Source organism: Artemia franciscana, chromosome 7 (genome assembly GCF_032884065.1).
Source record: "Artemia franciscana chromosome 7, ASM3288406v1, whole genome shotgun sequence".
Classification (NCBI taxonomy): domain Eukaryota; kingdom Metazoa; phylum Arthropoda; class Branchiopoda; order Anostraca; family Artemiidae; genus Artemia; species Artemia franciscana.
In genome coordinates this window covers 9,023,510-9,040,080 of record NC_088869.1, presented here as the reverse complement: position 1 = coordinate 9,040,080, position 16,571 = coordinate 9,023,510, and the positions used below count along the sequence as shown (strand labels likewise).

Here is a 16,571-nt window from a genome sequence, read left to right as displayed (position 1 = left end):
ACCGAAACTCCAAACATACGCAGGTGGAGCTCAGACTCCTCACTAGGTTCAGCTGGAATCCGAACGAATTTTTTTGAAGATGTTCTGTTTTCCGAAGTTTTGGGATCCTTTCCTCCCAAGAGATCAGATGGGGTATAGATGATAAAAGATATACTTAGACTAGAATACCTGCTCTCGTTTCCCATTGGGTAGAGATCCTAATAATCTCGTTCAGTAGATGTCTCTAAAGTAAATCTCTTAAAGTAAATTTATTACCCGAAAATTCACATGGAATTTAAACAGAGTATAACAAAGGAAAAGGACAGCGAAACTACCGGCACAAGATGGCTAGCCATGGGCTCGCTCTTCCGTTAGCGTTTTTCAAAAAAAATTCTCGGTGACACACTTAACACAGACTGTAATAATAGTTCTGGACAGAACATCAAATTAAACCTTAAAGGGCAGAAACATTCTCCCATTTTAAATTTTTTTATTGAAATCGGGTAGCCTGTTTTGATAAGTCTATGGATTACAAAATTATAGCCCGAAGTTAAAATTTGATGTAAATTTACCCAGAACTGTTATTACATTATTCGCTTGGCTTGGAAGTTTTTTTTGCAGTGCTAGATCAGTTTGATTTTGTTTCTTTTTTATGCTATTCAGTAGGAAAATAAAACCTTGTTGGACAACGACCAACGGTATTGTAAACTACAAAGAAATTTTCCTTCTCCAATTGTTCTCCAGAGAAGAAAATAATCCACGAAAGCTGTATATTTTGCTCCAAAACAAAATTATTGGAATGGTAATTATTTAGCAGGTATGGTTAGCTTAGAAGCAGTTTAAGGCCGCATGATACCTTAAATAATCCTCCTATAAAAGGCCGAATTCAGGGGGATTACGGGGTTTGGACCCTATCCCCTGAGATGTTTGTCTGACTTGTAAAAGCGTAACAGAAGTACATATTAGCAAATTTTTGATGTGTTCTTACATTTTTTTTGTGTGTAAACATCCCCCAAAAAATGTTGCCCCCTGAAATAAATCCTGGATACAGCCCTAGCCCTGTCTCATCCATTGTAAACTTTTCTGATTTGTGTGGCCAAACTATTTAGAATTGATTGGGTGGTCTTGTCGTAGCTTATAGAGCTTGGATGAGAGGTTCAAATAAGAGACAGAAAACGTTAAGCTGACACCTAATTTTCTGAAAATCTTACAAAAGCCATTTGAATTCCCCTATTTTCTTCCAGAGGCAAAGATGATCAGTTTTCATGAGACTTAACATCATTAGAAAGTGTAATTTTTTTTCCCTTAAACGAAGCAGAATTCTCTTTTTGAAGTTCAAAAAAAGACAGTCCCTAAAGGTGTTCTAGCATACCTGTTAGGAAAACACAGTAAAAAAAAATTCAGTTCAAAGGAATTTTCATTTGAGTAATTTCACCGTTTTGAGAGTTTCCTGTTTCGTGACCCGATTTGACTGAAAAACTAGCTGACAGAATGGAAGCAAATTTCATTGTCTTTTTATTCAAGTTTCTCAGATAAACCACATATTCTTGACATATTTTGATGATAGTCAATTCCCTGGGGAAATTCTCTAATGGACACTTTGTCTTTGAGACAGTCAACCAACACTAAGGCTCGCAAAACAGTTTTTAAGGTATCGAATAGCCTTAAGTATTGCGTGTTATGTAAAGAATGTTACTAGACTCTTTTTTTGGCATAATAATGTTATGGGATATAAAATTTTGAATTCCAATAGAGTCCTTCTTCCAGTTAATCATTCCAAACATGGGTTCATTACCGAAATATTTTATTCTTTTATCTTTTTCAATTTTATTTAGAACTTAAATACTTTTCGTACTTTCTACTTATAATATGCCTTTCGGTTTTCAACGTTTCAGAGATGCTGCTTCAAAATTTAAAAATTTTATAAATAATTTACAATTTAATAAAAATCTTGAATAAAATTTAAAACTTTTAAATTCAACAATCCAAATTCTATAGGGCTTTTTTTTAAAAAGTCAAGAAACCATACTCTTACATTACAATTTAAAAAAAGATTATCAAACTTTGATTTTAGATTAATTATTTTTTAGCATTTGTAAACAAACACGATAATGTGTAACAGTGTTGCAAAGTTGGGAAAGTTTTCGTCCGTTGGGCTAGTAAATCTTAAATTTTGTCTTATAAATTTATAGGCGTTAGCCCGATTTAATGAAAATTAAGGAAAATTAGGCTACTGAGTTTCCTATTTGGACTAGCATATTTCACGATAATCTAGAAACAATGTTAAATAACTTAACTGAACTATCAAAAAACTTGAATTTTAAGATTTCCACAGAGCCAATCATTAAAGGACATAAACTGAAATGATCCTCAACCCCCCCCCCCTAATTTATTAAAAAAAGAAGTTGCAATAAATTGTAATATCGACTTATTGCATTATATCGACAAATATTTTGCACATGTCAATCTCGTATATAGGAGTTTTTTTTAAGAGTGATGAGGATAACAAAGAAGAAAAAAAATGACTAAAAAATCGGAATAAAAAGTGCAAAAAATAACTAAAAAATTATGATCGGAGAGGACCCAGTCCCAAGGACCTCTTGCATACGTGCAGGATATACTGGGATACACGATGGCTTTTAATAAGGAAAATCAAATTAGGGACCTCAAAAAAATTCCATAACTTTACTAATTGGTATCCCGGCCCAAATATAAATATAAAATGTATCTAGTTCGAAACAGAGAGAGATTTACATCGTAATTTTTTTATTTGGGAAAGCATGGTGGATCAGAAACAAAAAAAGTTTTTTTTTCTTCTTTTTTTTAAGCGTTCTCTTGTAAGAAATAAACGGATAAGTACATTATAAAGAACTTACTTTAAGCCATAGTGCTTGAAGCTTTGGATGATTGTGCGTTGAAAACTGATTACTTTCCAAAAGTTTATATAATTCCTTAAAATTTCCTCTGTGGAAAGCCACTACAGCCTTAGCTTTTAAGACACTTTCATTTTTGTGCAAATGTTCACAGGCAGGTAAAGACCACAAAAACCTTGCAAGTCTTTCAATATTTCCACTCTGCTGCAATACCTAGAAAATGGATGCTGCACTGTATATAGATGTATATATAGATGTATATTTATTTTGTATATAGAGGTATATAGAAGTCTTTCAATATTTCCACTCTGCTGCAATACCTAGAAAATGGATGCTGCACTGTATATAGATGTATATATAAATCTATATGTATATAGATCTATATATACATCTATATAGATCTATATGTATATAGATGTATATTTATTTTGTATATAGAGGTATATAGAAGTCTTTCAATATTTCCACTCTGCTGCAATACCTAGAAAATGGGTGCTGCACTGTATATAGATGTATATATAAATCTATATGTATATAGATCTATATATACATCTATATAGATCTATATGTATATAGATGTATATATAGCTGTATATTTATTTTGTATATAGAAGTATATAGAAGTCTTTCAATATTTCCACTTTGCTGCAATACCTAGAAAATGGATGCTGCACTGTATATAGATGTATATATAAATCTATATGTATATAGATCTATATATACATCTATATAGATCTATATGTATATAGATGTATATATAGCTGTATATTTATTTTGTATATAGACGTATATAGAAGTCTTTCAATATTTCCACTCTGCTGCAATACCTAGAAAATGGATGCTGCACTGTATATAGATGCTTGTAGGAATTTTATAGCAGGTGAATTATTTTTTGCAAAGTGGGTTAATTATTTTAACTACTTAAGACATTTTTCAATGCCCTTTGCTTTAGCTGCTCAGATATGTCTAGTCTCATTCGATGGTCCTGGCTATTCATTTTCAAATGAGTTTCTTAACTATGGCGGTAATGGCGCTAGAAATACGCTACTGAAGATTATGAATAGGATTTTTGAAAAGGGGGATGCACCTACGGATTTTAGGAAAACATGTATTTTCGCAAGAAATATGTGGTACGTTTTGCGAACATATGCATTTTGTCTAGAGGTAGGGAATGCTACTGTGTTACAAAAACAAGCCCAGGTGAATTTCAATATTTTTTTTCCCAGAAAAATAAAATATATCCGTTGGTTGAAGCTAAAAGAAAGAACTAAAAGAATTGGAATTTTGAAGTCTCTTAGTATTATGCAGAATCGCTAGGTGGCATGGACATTTTTAATTGTTAATAGGACAACGTGTAGTCAACAATCTTGTTATTTGTGTAAAATTCTAGACGAGGGGCCTTTTTCAATCTTCAAAAGTAGTTTGTTTATTTGAGGGAAACTCTCAGAAAAGATCCAGAGTCTAAATGATCCCCTGAGAAATTGTAATGAAGCAGCTACCTCCAATCCTCCCCCTTCCAAAGGGCAGTTATCTTTAATGATATTTTAAAATCTATGTGTTTAAATGAAATTTCGAGAAACAGTTGAACTGCTCAAATAGGGTACACGGAAAATGTTTTGAGCTTCATTACTTTGCTAAATCCTGATTTATAAGAGCTTTAATTTTTGTAGATCTAATTGTTAAATTAGAAAAAAAAATACTTTATGTGGCTTAAAATTATGCTGAAGTTGCCTAATAGCAATTGCATTTCCAAAAACTAGAGCTAAATACCTTCCCAGGTTATTTTTTGAACCCTAGATTCATTCCTAAGAGTCAAAATAAAAATAAAACAAGTTTTTTTCAACTGAAAGCAAGGAGCGACATTAAAACTTAAAACGCACAGAAATTACTTCGTATATGAAAGAGGCTGCTTCCTCATCAACGCCCCGCTCTTTAGGCTAAAGTTTGACTCTTTCTCTCAATTCTTCTTTTTAAAACAGTAAAAAACTTTAGCGTAAAGAGCGGGGTGTTGATGAGGAAGCAGCCTCTTTCATATACGAAGTAATTTCTGTGCGTTTTAAGTTTTAATGTCGCTCCTTACTTTCAGTTAAAAAAACTTGTTTTTTTTATTTAATTTCTGAACGTTTTGGAATCAATGCATGTTTTGATTTTGGCTCTCCGCAGAGGAATAATCAAAACGAAATTTGCATATTTTTTTTTTTTTTTGCTCAATGGCTTTCTCATAATTTTGATCGAATGACTTTGAAAAAAAGAGCGGGGGACGAAGCCTAGTTGCCCCCCGATTTTTTGGTTAATTAAAAAGGCAACTAGAACTTTTAATTTTTTACCAATCTTTTTATTGGTAAAAGATTTACGTAACTTATAAATTAGCTTACGTAAAGAACTATTGCATTCTCATGTTTTTATTACATATATGAGGGGATTCGTCCCATCGTCAGTACCTCGTTCTTTACAGTAAAGCTTAAATTTTATCCCAATTCATTAAGAATGACCCCCTGAATCACAAAAGCCGTAGAATAAGTAGTTGAAATTACTGAAAATACTTTAGCGTAAAGAGCGAGGTATTAGAAGGAGGTGAGCCCCCCCATATGGGTAATAATTTCTGTTTGTTTTAAGTTTTATTGCTGTTCCCTACTTCCAGCTGAAAAAGCTTTTTCCCTTTTATTTTTTAATTTTTTTTTTAAATAATGCCAGTAAATCCTGCTCTCCCTTCATGGAAATTTTCTTCTCCCATTACAAATTCTGAAGGAAAGTTCCCTCAACATATCCCCCTCTTCTCAGCCCCTCTCCCAAACCAAGAAAATCCTCCTGAAAACGCCTGTATACTTCCCAATAACCATTACTACATGTAAGCACAGGTCAAAGTTTGTAACTTGTTGCCCCTCCCACGGGGACTGTGGTTGAGTAAGTCGTCCCCAAAGACATAGTTATAAGGTTTTTCGACTACGCTGAATAAAATGGCTATCTCAGAATTTTGATCCGTTGATTTTGGGAAAATAATTAGCGTGGGAGGGGGCCTAGGTGCCCTCCAATTTTTTCTGTCACTTAAAAGGGGCACTAGAACTTTTCATTTCCGTTAGAATGAGCCCTCTTGCAACATTCTAGGACAACTGGGTCGATACGATCACCCCTGGAAAAAAAAAACAAAAAAAAAACAAATAAACACGCATCCGTGTTCTGCATTCTGGCAAAAAATGCAAAATATCACATTTTTATAGATAGGAGCTCGAAACTTCTACTGTAGGGTTCTCTGATACGCTGAATTTGATGGTGTGATTTTCGTTAAGATTCTATGACTTTTAGGGGGCGTTTCCCCCTGTTTTCTAAAATAATGCAAATTTTCTCAGGCTCGTAAATTTTGATGAGTAAGACTAAACTTGATGAAACTTATATATTTAAAACCAACATTAAAATGCGATTCTTTTGATGTAGCTATTGGTATCAAAATTCCATTTTTTAGAGTTTTGGTTACTATTGAGCCGGGTCGCTCCTTACTACAGTTCGTTACCACGAACTGTTTGATTCACCAAATTCGACTGCTTTCCAAAATACCAAGAATTCAACTAGAACTTTACTATAATTTGAACTACTTGTGCTTGCAGTAGGGGTGGATCTGGGTGTGAGTGATTAGAAGACCGTGCCCCCCAACAAAATCTGCTGCCCTCATTCGTTTTTCTCTTTTATTTACCTTTTTAAAAATAAATTTGTCAATTTGTTCAATTTTTGGCACCCTTGTCATATTGCCCCCCCCCAAGAGTTTGATCTAGATCTGCCTTTAGCTTGCAGCAAATAATGCTTAACCCCTGGAATTTATACTAAGCAAAAATTGCATGCAGGGTTGTGGGGATTTATGGCCAGACGCCTTTTTTCTGAACGCAAAGCTTGAGAATACAGAACAGGTTTCTGTAGTAATATTGCACAATCCTGCTAAATAAATAAATAAACTGGCCAACTCAACTCGTTGTGTTTGTTTATCAATGCGATGACACTAAATGCAGATATGAGGAAATGAGACTTTTATTGACAAGGGGTTGATGGAATCCACTAAGATGCTATACTAGACCTGGTTCCTGTAAACACCATTTCTATTTTATCATGTAACTTAACGAGAAAGAGAGGCTTTCATCGCTTAGTTTATTGCCAGTAAATGCTTCCCAGACCATGTGCTTTATTACGAAATTAAACAAAAAAAAAACAGGTTTTTTTAAATGAAAGTAAGGAGCGACATTAATTTCTGGACGTTTTTAAATTAATGCATTTTTTTATATTGGCTCTCCGCGCATAAATAATTAAAACGAAATTTGTATATTAATTTTTTTGGACTAAATGGGTTCTTCATAGTTATAATTGGAAGATTTTGAGAAATAAGGAGCGAGAGAGGAGGCCTAGTTGCCCTTCAAATTTTTGATTACATAAAAAGGCAACTATAACGTTTAATTTTTTACTAACGTTTTAATAAGTAAAAAATATACGTGACTTTCGAATTAACTTACGTAGCGAACTTCTATATTCGTATGTTTTATTGTGTATATGAGGGGGATCACCCCTCGTCGATACCTCGCTCTTTACACTAAAGCTTAAATTTTGTCCCTATTCCTTAAGAATGACCCCTGAATCACAAAGGCCGTAGAATAAATAGTTGAAATTACTAAAAATAATTTAGCGTAAAGAGCGAGGTATTACGAGGAGGTAAACCCCTCATATGCGTAATAATTTCTGTTCGTTTTAAGTATTAATGCTGCTCCTCACTTTCAGTAGAAAAAACTTTTCATATTTATTTTTTCATTATTATTTTTTAAATAATGTTAGAAAATTCTGCGCCCCCTCCATTGAAAGTCTCTTCCCCCATGAGAAGTTCCTCCATGGAAAGATCCTCCCATGTAACCTCCCCAAACCAAAAAAATCCCCCTGAAAACGTCTGTACACTTCCCAGTAACCATTACTATATGTAAACACAGGTCAAAGTTTGTAACTTGCAGCCCCTCCCACGGGGACTGCGGGGGATTAAGTCGTCCCCAAAGACATAGTTATTAGGTTTTTCGACTATGGTGAATAAAATGGCTATCTCGGAATTTTGATCCGGTGACTTTGGGGAAAAATGAGCGTGGGAGGGGGCCTAGGTGCCCTCCAATTTTTTTGGTCACTTGAAAATGGCACTAGAACTTTTAATTTCCGTTAGAATGAGCCCTTTCACGACATTCTAGGACCACTGAGTCGATACGATCACCCCTGGGGAAAAAAAACAACAAAAAAAACAAATTAACACGCATCCGTGATATGTCTTCTGGCAAAAAATGTGAAATTCCACATTTTTGTCGATAAGGGCTTGAAACTTCTACAATGAGTCTCTGATACGCTGAATCTGATGATGTGATTTTCGTTAAGATCGTATGACTTTTAGGGGGTATTTCCCCCTATTTTCTAAAATGAGGCAAATTTTACTTTTGACAGGTAAGACTAATCTTGATGAAATTTATATATTTAAAATCAGCATTAAAATGCGATTCTTTTGATGTAACTATTGACATAAAAATTCCATTTTTTAGAGTTTTGGTTACTATTGAGCCTGGTCGCTCCTTACTACAGTTCGTTACCACGAACTGTTTGATATTATACAAAACCAATAGATATTAACATAGAACCTGTCACAAATAGACCTATAAGATCAGCAGCGAAAAAAGCTAGGCTGGCATTAAAAACGTGTTTTTAAATCATTTTCTTTCATTTCAATGAATTGCCTCGTTTCATAACAATTTATTTATCAGTCTGAATTTATTCATAACAATTTATTTATCAGTACTGAGGTAAGGATGCTGGGACTGTTTTGAAAAACTGTTCATTTTAGTTTTATTGGTTTTATCCTCTTGTAAGTTGTTTTTTCTTATTTGTATTGCTGAGGACGGCCCTTGGGCATAGGGCCGAAATATTCATTCTAATTTGTTTCCCACTGTCTTAAAAAATTCCCTATTGTTCTTCTTGTTTTTGATGTTTACAATTATAAATATATAAATATAAATTAAGTAGTCAAATTTATATTTAATATATAAATATATAAAAATAAGTATAAACATTAATATATAAAAATATATAAATATAAGTTAAATTGTTAAATTTATATTAAGTAGTCAAATTTATAATTTATATTACATTTAATATATAAATATAAATATAAATAAATTAAGGAAAAATATATAAGGAGAATTATAAATATAAATTAAGTAGTCCAATTTATATTTAATATATAAGTATGTAAAAATAAATATTAATATATAAAAATATATAAATATAAATTAAGTTGTCAAATTTATATTAAGTAGTCAAATTTATAATTTGTATTATATTTAATATATAAATATAAATAAAAATAAAATAAGGAAAAATAAATAAGGAGAATTAAATGAAATTTCAAGCTGTAAACGAGCATAACTCTCTGTCAGTTAATACACGAAACACAAAACAAAAAGAAATTACCATCAGTAATCAACTCAAACCTAAAACTAACAAAAATTACCACAAAAAAGAATAGGACTCTCTCATGCTTTCTAAAGACTAGGATGAAAGCATAACAATTATTATTCAAAGTGGTTTTTATTTCGAGCTGTGAGTTTTTGTTTGTCGTTACATCAATTAAAAAAAGAAAGAAAATTGCCATAATGACCAAGATTACTGAAAAGCACTAATGAAATGTGAATCGATAGTTTAATATGTGTTGATATTCATTCCTGAAAATGTTAGGTTTTTAATGTTACAACAGAGAAAATATTTCAAATATTTTTTTTGATAAGCGAAAACAACTTTCTTGTTTTTGGAGAATGAGTGGGCACTAGCCCTACTCCTGCTTGTGGAATTTTCCATTCGTATTCGGTTAGTTTCTATTCGTTTTTTTTGGGTTTCATTTAGTTATCGATTGTGATTTATGCCCATTTTAAGCTTGAATAATAAACCGACTTTATCTCTGCTAGTCCTTGGTTTAATGTAGCTCTTTATTTTGCTTTTAAAGGCTTCTTGCGAAGGAGAAGTTTTTGTATATTCTGTACAAAACGTGGCGAGGAAACGTAAATATTTTGGTTATTTATTGTTATTATTGTTATTATTATTATTATTAGGTTATTCACCTGCCACAGGCACAAATAGTTCGAATTATGGTGAAGTTCTAGTTGAATAGCTTCTTGGTATCTTGGAAAACAGTCGAATTTGGTAAATGACTCTTAGGTTATTATTATTATTATTTATTTATTGGTTATTTATTTTTTATTCGTTAATAAAAGGAATAATTGGGAAGGTTTTTCAGTTTTTTTTTCGGTTTTCTTACGAAGGTTTTGGCTTGCTATTTCATTTTTGAACAAAATTTACAGCAAATTCTAAGAATAGTTGTCGTCCAAATTCAAAATTTAAAATTTGCTTGATCCTCACGTCCAATACTCCCTCAAGAATTCAACTGGATCCCTTCAGCTTCTATTTCATACCTTTTAGACCTATCTAGGATATAGTGGATGCGGCCTTTTAACATCTTGGATGGACGTTGTGTGTTCGTATGCTGTTCAACATTTCATTAAAGACTCATTGGAAGTTTAAACTTATTATTCTAATCCACTCCTTGGGATATAGCAGATACGTCCTTTAGACAACATTGATGCACGTAGCGAGTTTTGATTTAGTTCAAAGTCCCCTTTCATGTAGCCAGAAATTTCCAACTTAATATACTCAGCTATTCCTGAGATATTGCAGATATTGCCGCTTCCAACACAGTGTCTTATGCTTAATCATCCACCATTATTCCCTGAGTGTTTCAACTAAATATCTTTATCCATTCTTGATTTGTTTCAGATACGTACTTTTGACATTTGGGATGCACAAAGTGTAGTTCGATTAGTTCGACATACCCCTCAACGTATCCTGAAGGTTCCAACTTGATACCCGTAGCCATTCCTGAGATATGACAGACAGGAACATTGGAATAGTGGATCCACAAATGTGTTTTTTTTTTTATTTAGTTTGACTCCCCATTCCCCTCAAACATTCTAAATGTTTCAACTTAATACCCTTGACCGTCAGTCAGATATTGCAGATACGCTCTTTTGACTACCTGGATGTATACACTACACATTGTCTTTTGATTTAGTTTAGCTGCCAGTATTTCCGAAAAGATTCAACGTAATACCCTTAGCCGTCCGTGAGATATTGAAGAACATCCTTTTAACAAATTAGTTGTGCATAGTGTCTTATTTCTGTAATTCGCTGAAAGCTCCAACTTGGTGCCCTGAGTCTTTTACTCTGATATTGTACGCTCTTTTGACAACCTGAAAATATATTGTGTGTTTTGATTTAGTTTAAGATCTTGCTCAGCATACCCTAACATTTTTAGCATAATAACCTTAGCCTTTCCTAAAACATTGCAAATACACCATTTTGACAGACTGGACATACATAGTGTTATGATTTCGTTTAACATCCCCCCTAAACATTCCCTGAAAGTTTCTAGCTATTACCCCCAGCCTTCCCTATGCGCCCCTAAAACAACTTGGATCCACACAGTATGCTCCAATTTATATAAAGGTGTTCCTCATCGTTCCGTGAAATATTCAACTTACCACCTATAGCTGTTCCTTAGACATTTTAGATACATTCCAGCCACTCCTGAGATATTATATATATGCTCTTTTGCAGCCTGGACTCCTATAGGCTCTTTCGATTTAGTTCAACTACTCTTCCCTTCAATTACTCCCTAAAAGTTTCAACTAAATACTTTTAGTCGTCCGTGAGATACTACTACTAACAACTCACCCTAGCATCAAGGCGTCTGAGGCCAACACAGCTAGACACGTTCCTCCTCCATCCCAATCTATTAAAGGCCTCTCTCTTTACACCCTCTCAGGAAGTTCTCATTTCTTTAAATCTTTCTTTATGACATCCTCCCACCCCAGACGAGGACGACCTGCTTTACATTTAGTCCTAGACGGTTGGCCGTAAAGGACAATCTTTGGTAATCTGTCATCCCTCACCTGCTGAACGTGCCCTAGCCATCTCAACCTTTCCTTCATAATAGCCCTAGAAAGCGGGACTAAACCACATTTTTCGTACAGCCTACTGTTTCAAATGCGGTCAGTCAGCCGGGTACCCAGAACAATCCGTAGGCAATTTCTCAGGAAAACATCAAGTAAATCTTAATCCGCTTTTCGAAGCGCCATGCTTCAGAGCTATATCTGATTACTGTCATCTACGTACCTTCCAATATTCTTGTCTTGGTTTGCAGACTTATCTTCCTATCCTTCCAAACTTTTTTTTAACCGTGAAAAAAAAACACCCTGAGCCTTGGCTATTCTACTTTTAACATCTTCACTGCTCGCACCGTCTTAACAGATTTTTGATTTGGTTCAACATCCCCCTCAGCATTGCTTGAAGCTTATAATAAATACCCTTAATTGTTACCGATATGTTTTGGATGCGTCTTTTTGCAAACTTGGATGCCCTTAGCCTGGGGGGGGGGTCGACACTGAATTTAGCTCAATATCCCTCTACACAGTTCCTGAAAGTTTCAATTTAAGGCCCTTAGAACTTCCTAAGATATTCCACATACGCTCTTTTCACAACAAAGATGTACATAACGCCTTTTAATTTGGTTTAATATCCCCCTTAATTTGTCAAAAACTTTTATCTTATTACCCTCTGCCGTTCCTGAGATATTCCAGACACTTTGGCTATTTTGAATAAAACGGCTATGTTAAAATTTTTACCAGTGTTGAGGGTCACACTGTGTTGCCCAGTGCTAAATGGGGTCAGGGAGGGAGACTGCTTGCCCTCAATTCACCTTTGACTCCTACTTTCAATTTCTATTACTGGAATGTTCTGCCACTACTGATACGGAAACTTTCAATTTCCAATCAAGTGAGCCCCCTCCGAAGCTTTTACGACAACTCCAATGAGGAATGACCTGGTAAAAACAAAAGCAAAAAAACGTAACAGGTATGTCTCATTTCGCGTCCTATGATTCGCTTTACGATGATACAGCGAACCATATAGATTTATAAATTACCTCGCATACACACGCAACTTGTTCTTGGGTAAAACCAAAGGACGGCATCATTGAACTGGCACCTTGGCTGTGGATGTTCTGGGACTGGTGGTGAGTCGCCATTTGTGGCATCATTGATGACATCCCACCCATCATATTACCCATCATGCCACCAACAGACGGTAGAAAATGTGATGCTAAATCTGACATCATCAGTCTGGTCTTCAGTGCTAGAATGAGGAAGTTTAGCTAATTATCTTTTATAGTTTTTTTTTCAGGGACTTTTTTTTCTACTCCAGCCAGTTATTACTAGAGTAAAATTTCCCTCAGCACCTGAAGTTCAAACCCAGCAGCATAATAACTATATTTCAAAATTTCATAGCATCAAAGAATGTGTTGTTATTTTACCTAGACTTTTTTTTATTCTGGGAGCAATAGACGTCCCTGGGGGCAATAGATTTCGCAGAGATGTGGCAGTTAGTATACAAGCTTTAATTTAGTGTGAAATAAAATCAGTTTTTTTTTCCAAACACCGGTGTTTAATCATTAAAAAGTCTATTCATTTCATCTAGCATAGTTGATATACTAAAATATTGTAAAGTGAAAAAGAAAACAAAATGACCAGTTAATCCAAACGATTAACATTCTTAAAGCTGGGAGAGGCCCAAATGAAACTGAATCTCAAAAATTATTCTGTCGATTTCTTAGCCCAAATTAGAATTGTTGGGTTATCAAGCATAATCGAAATAATCGATCATAATCGACTCTACCAGTGAGGATTAGAACGGCTCAGCATCTTCTAGAGTTTAAGAGAAAATTAAAAGAATATCTAATAAAGAATGGTTGAAATGGTTGAATATCTAAGAAAGAATGGTTAAATGGCTGAGAAGGAGGTGGTAGGGAGGTCTGGTTGGTTGAGGGTGGCAGAGAGGAGTGGGTGGATGAGTGATAGTGGGGGTGTATGGTTGTTGGGAGGTATTTATTTATTTTGGAGGGGATATTGTGAAGGAGATTGATCTTTTTTGTTTTGTGTTTTTTTCTTTTTTTGTGGTAAGCTTTTTTCTTTTTTTTTGCTTCTTGTTTATTTCGCTATTTTTTGATGTGTCTAGAAAAATGGTTAAATTTTACTACTGCACGCCAACAAAAGCGTATGTTTTTCCATCAGTGTAGTAGATGTAAAATGTAAGGAGTTATAATTGTGTTTTTTAAGAAAGTAAATATCAATAGCAACTGTCGAGCGAAATCAAGTTCTGGTGATCGTTGGTGACCGTTTTAGTTTGATGATTTCCTTCAAATCGTGGTCCCATTATCACGGTATCCCTCTAAAAACAATAAAAATTGTATATTATTTTAACATATGGTATCATTGATGCCTTCTCCTTTGGTTGATCTTCTTTTCTAGACCTAGCGGATTAAGGCGATAATAACGATTAGGGTCCATTTGACAGAATCTTTTCTATGTGCATTCAATAGCCTGAGATTATCAGCACCAGGTAAAAGGTTTCGTATAGCACGAATTGTGTCAAATTGTTGTCAAAGTGTCGAATTTGTGAAGCCTATTGTCGCCAGGGGTGTAATCTACTATGAAGTAGGGGGTAACTGACCCTCCCAGACCTTGGTTTGTCCCTCCCCTCCAGACCCTGTATCGCCATCCCCCAGCAGCTGAAATTTAGTTTCTTTAGAAATCTTGTCAAAACTAAGATAAGCATGCATAAGTCAAGTACCCACAGAAAGGGGTCAGTTTTCTTTAGTATAAGTTTATTTGTATGGTACTATATCGCTGATTCTTCAGTTTTAGTGCAATTTCATTTGAATTGGGAAAATTAGCTCCAACTTTGCCCCTCCCCCTAGGATTTTGACAAAATTACGCCGCTGATTGTAACTCAGAGGCTTGTTAAACCCTGGTAAGATATTAAAAGAAAGAAAAAAAGATTTTTTGACTGAAAGTGAGGAGCGACATTAAAACGTAAAACGTACGGAAATTATTCCGTATGTGAAAGGGGCTGTCCCTTCCTCAGCGCCTCGCTCTTTAGGCTAAAGTTTGACTCTTTGTTTTAAAAAGAAGAGTTGTGACAAAGAGTCAAACTTTAGCGCAAAGATCAAAGAGTTGAGGAGGGGGCAGTCCCTTTCATATACGGAATAATTTCTGTTAGTTTAAGTTTTAACGTCGCTCCTTACTTTCAGTTAAAAATACTTTTTTATTATTAAATTTCTGAACGTTTTTGACTAATGCTATTTCGAATTTGAAAAATTAAAACAAAATTTGCATATCAATTTTGGCAGATATATATTGTATATGAAAAGTTGCCCCTTCCTCAATACCTTGCTCTTTAAGCTTAAGTTCCTAACATTTTTAAAAAAGCTCCCTATTTTAATTAAACAACCTCCGTGTTTCATTAGTCTCTATTAAAAAAATTTGAACAAACCGTCAAGCTTTAGCATAAAGAGCAAGGACTTAAGGAGGGGGTAACCCTTTATATATGGAATAATTTCTGTTTATTTTGAGTTTTAATGTTGCTCCCTATTTTCAGTTTAAAAAAACTTGTTTTTTTATTTAATTTCTCATTGTTTTCCAAATAATTTCGTTAAATCTGGCTCAGCCCCCATGAAATATACCCCTCCTTCTCACGGAAAACTGTATGGAAATTTCATCCAACACAACCCTCGTAAAATTCCCTCCAGACAGTTTCATCCGAATTGAAAATCCCTCCTCCCTATAAAATTGCTTGGGGCCGATTTTGCCTGAAAAATTATTCTTAGCATTCTTTCATTTAAATAAGACTTTAATCTCACATCCGTTTTTAGATCACTCCAGAAATTCCACCTTCCGTGGAAATCATTTCCCAGAAATCGTGACACGCGTGGTATAGCCCTCGCGCAATTTCCCCGGAACATCTCTACATGAAAGATTTGGTAAGACAATTAAAAAAAAATCGTATAGTAATTCTGTCAACCTCCTATCCCCATCGTATCATTTCTCCTGGAAAATTCACCCCACGAAATTTACCTACTAAAGAAAAATTCACCCCAGAAATTCCCCTCCCCAAGGAAAATTCTCCATTTAGAAATTCAACCCAAACACAACCCCACTCCGAAAAATTCCTTTATACTTCCCAAGAAGAAATACTATACGTAAACATCGGATAAATTCCACAACTTAAAAGGCCTCTCCCCACGGACTGCGGGGGTTTGTTTTACACCAAAAGACACAGTTATTTGATCTTTCAACTCTACTGAACAAAATGGCTATCTCAACATTTTGATCAGATAATTTTGAGGAAAGATGGGCATGGGAGGGGCCTAATAACCCTCCGATATTTTTGGTCACTTAAGAAGGCCAAGATAACTTTAAATTTCCATTAAAATGGACCCTCTCCCAATCTTCTAGGACTATTATTTCATTATGATCACCCTGGGGAAAAAACAAACAAAAGAACAAAACAAATAATCACGCATCCATGATCGAGCTTCTGGCAAAAATAGCGAAATTCCGCATTTTTGTATATAGGAGCTTGAAACTTCCGCAACAGGGTTGTCTGGTACGCTAAATATGATCTCATGATTTTCATTAAGATTCCTTGAATTTTAGGGAGTGTTTCCCACTATATCAAAAATACATCAAACTTACTCAGGCTCGTAACTTTTGATGGGTAACACTAAACTTTATGAATCCCTTATATTTGCAATTAGCGTAATGAGTTGATTTT

General features: G+C 34.5%; 1 protein-coding gene across 2 annotated transcripts in view; it reads right to left on the bottom strand.

The window, feature by feature from the left end:
• The window catches only part of LOC136028812 (homeobox protein six1a-like), a 42,657-nt gene that overhangs the window by 19,578 nt on the left and 6,508 nt on the right, over positions 1-16,571 (bottom strand). For both annotated transcript variants that reach the window (XM_065706719.1, XM_065706720.1), the window contains exons 2-3: positions 12,886-13,094; positions 2,856-3,065 (exon numbers count right to left, since the gene is read on the bottom strand). In XM_065706719.1, the coding sequence (XP_065562791.1) occupies positions 2,856-3,065; positions 12,886-13,077 (402 nt within the window). In that variant the 5' untranslated portion in view covers positions 13,078-13,094. The remainder of the gene's footprint in view (positions 1-2,855; positions 3,066-12,885; positions 13,095-16,571) is intronic.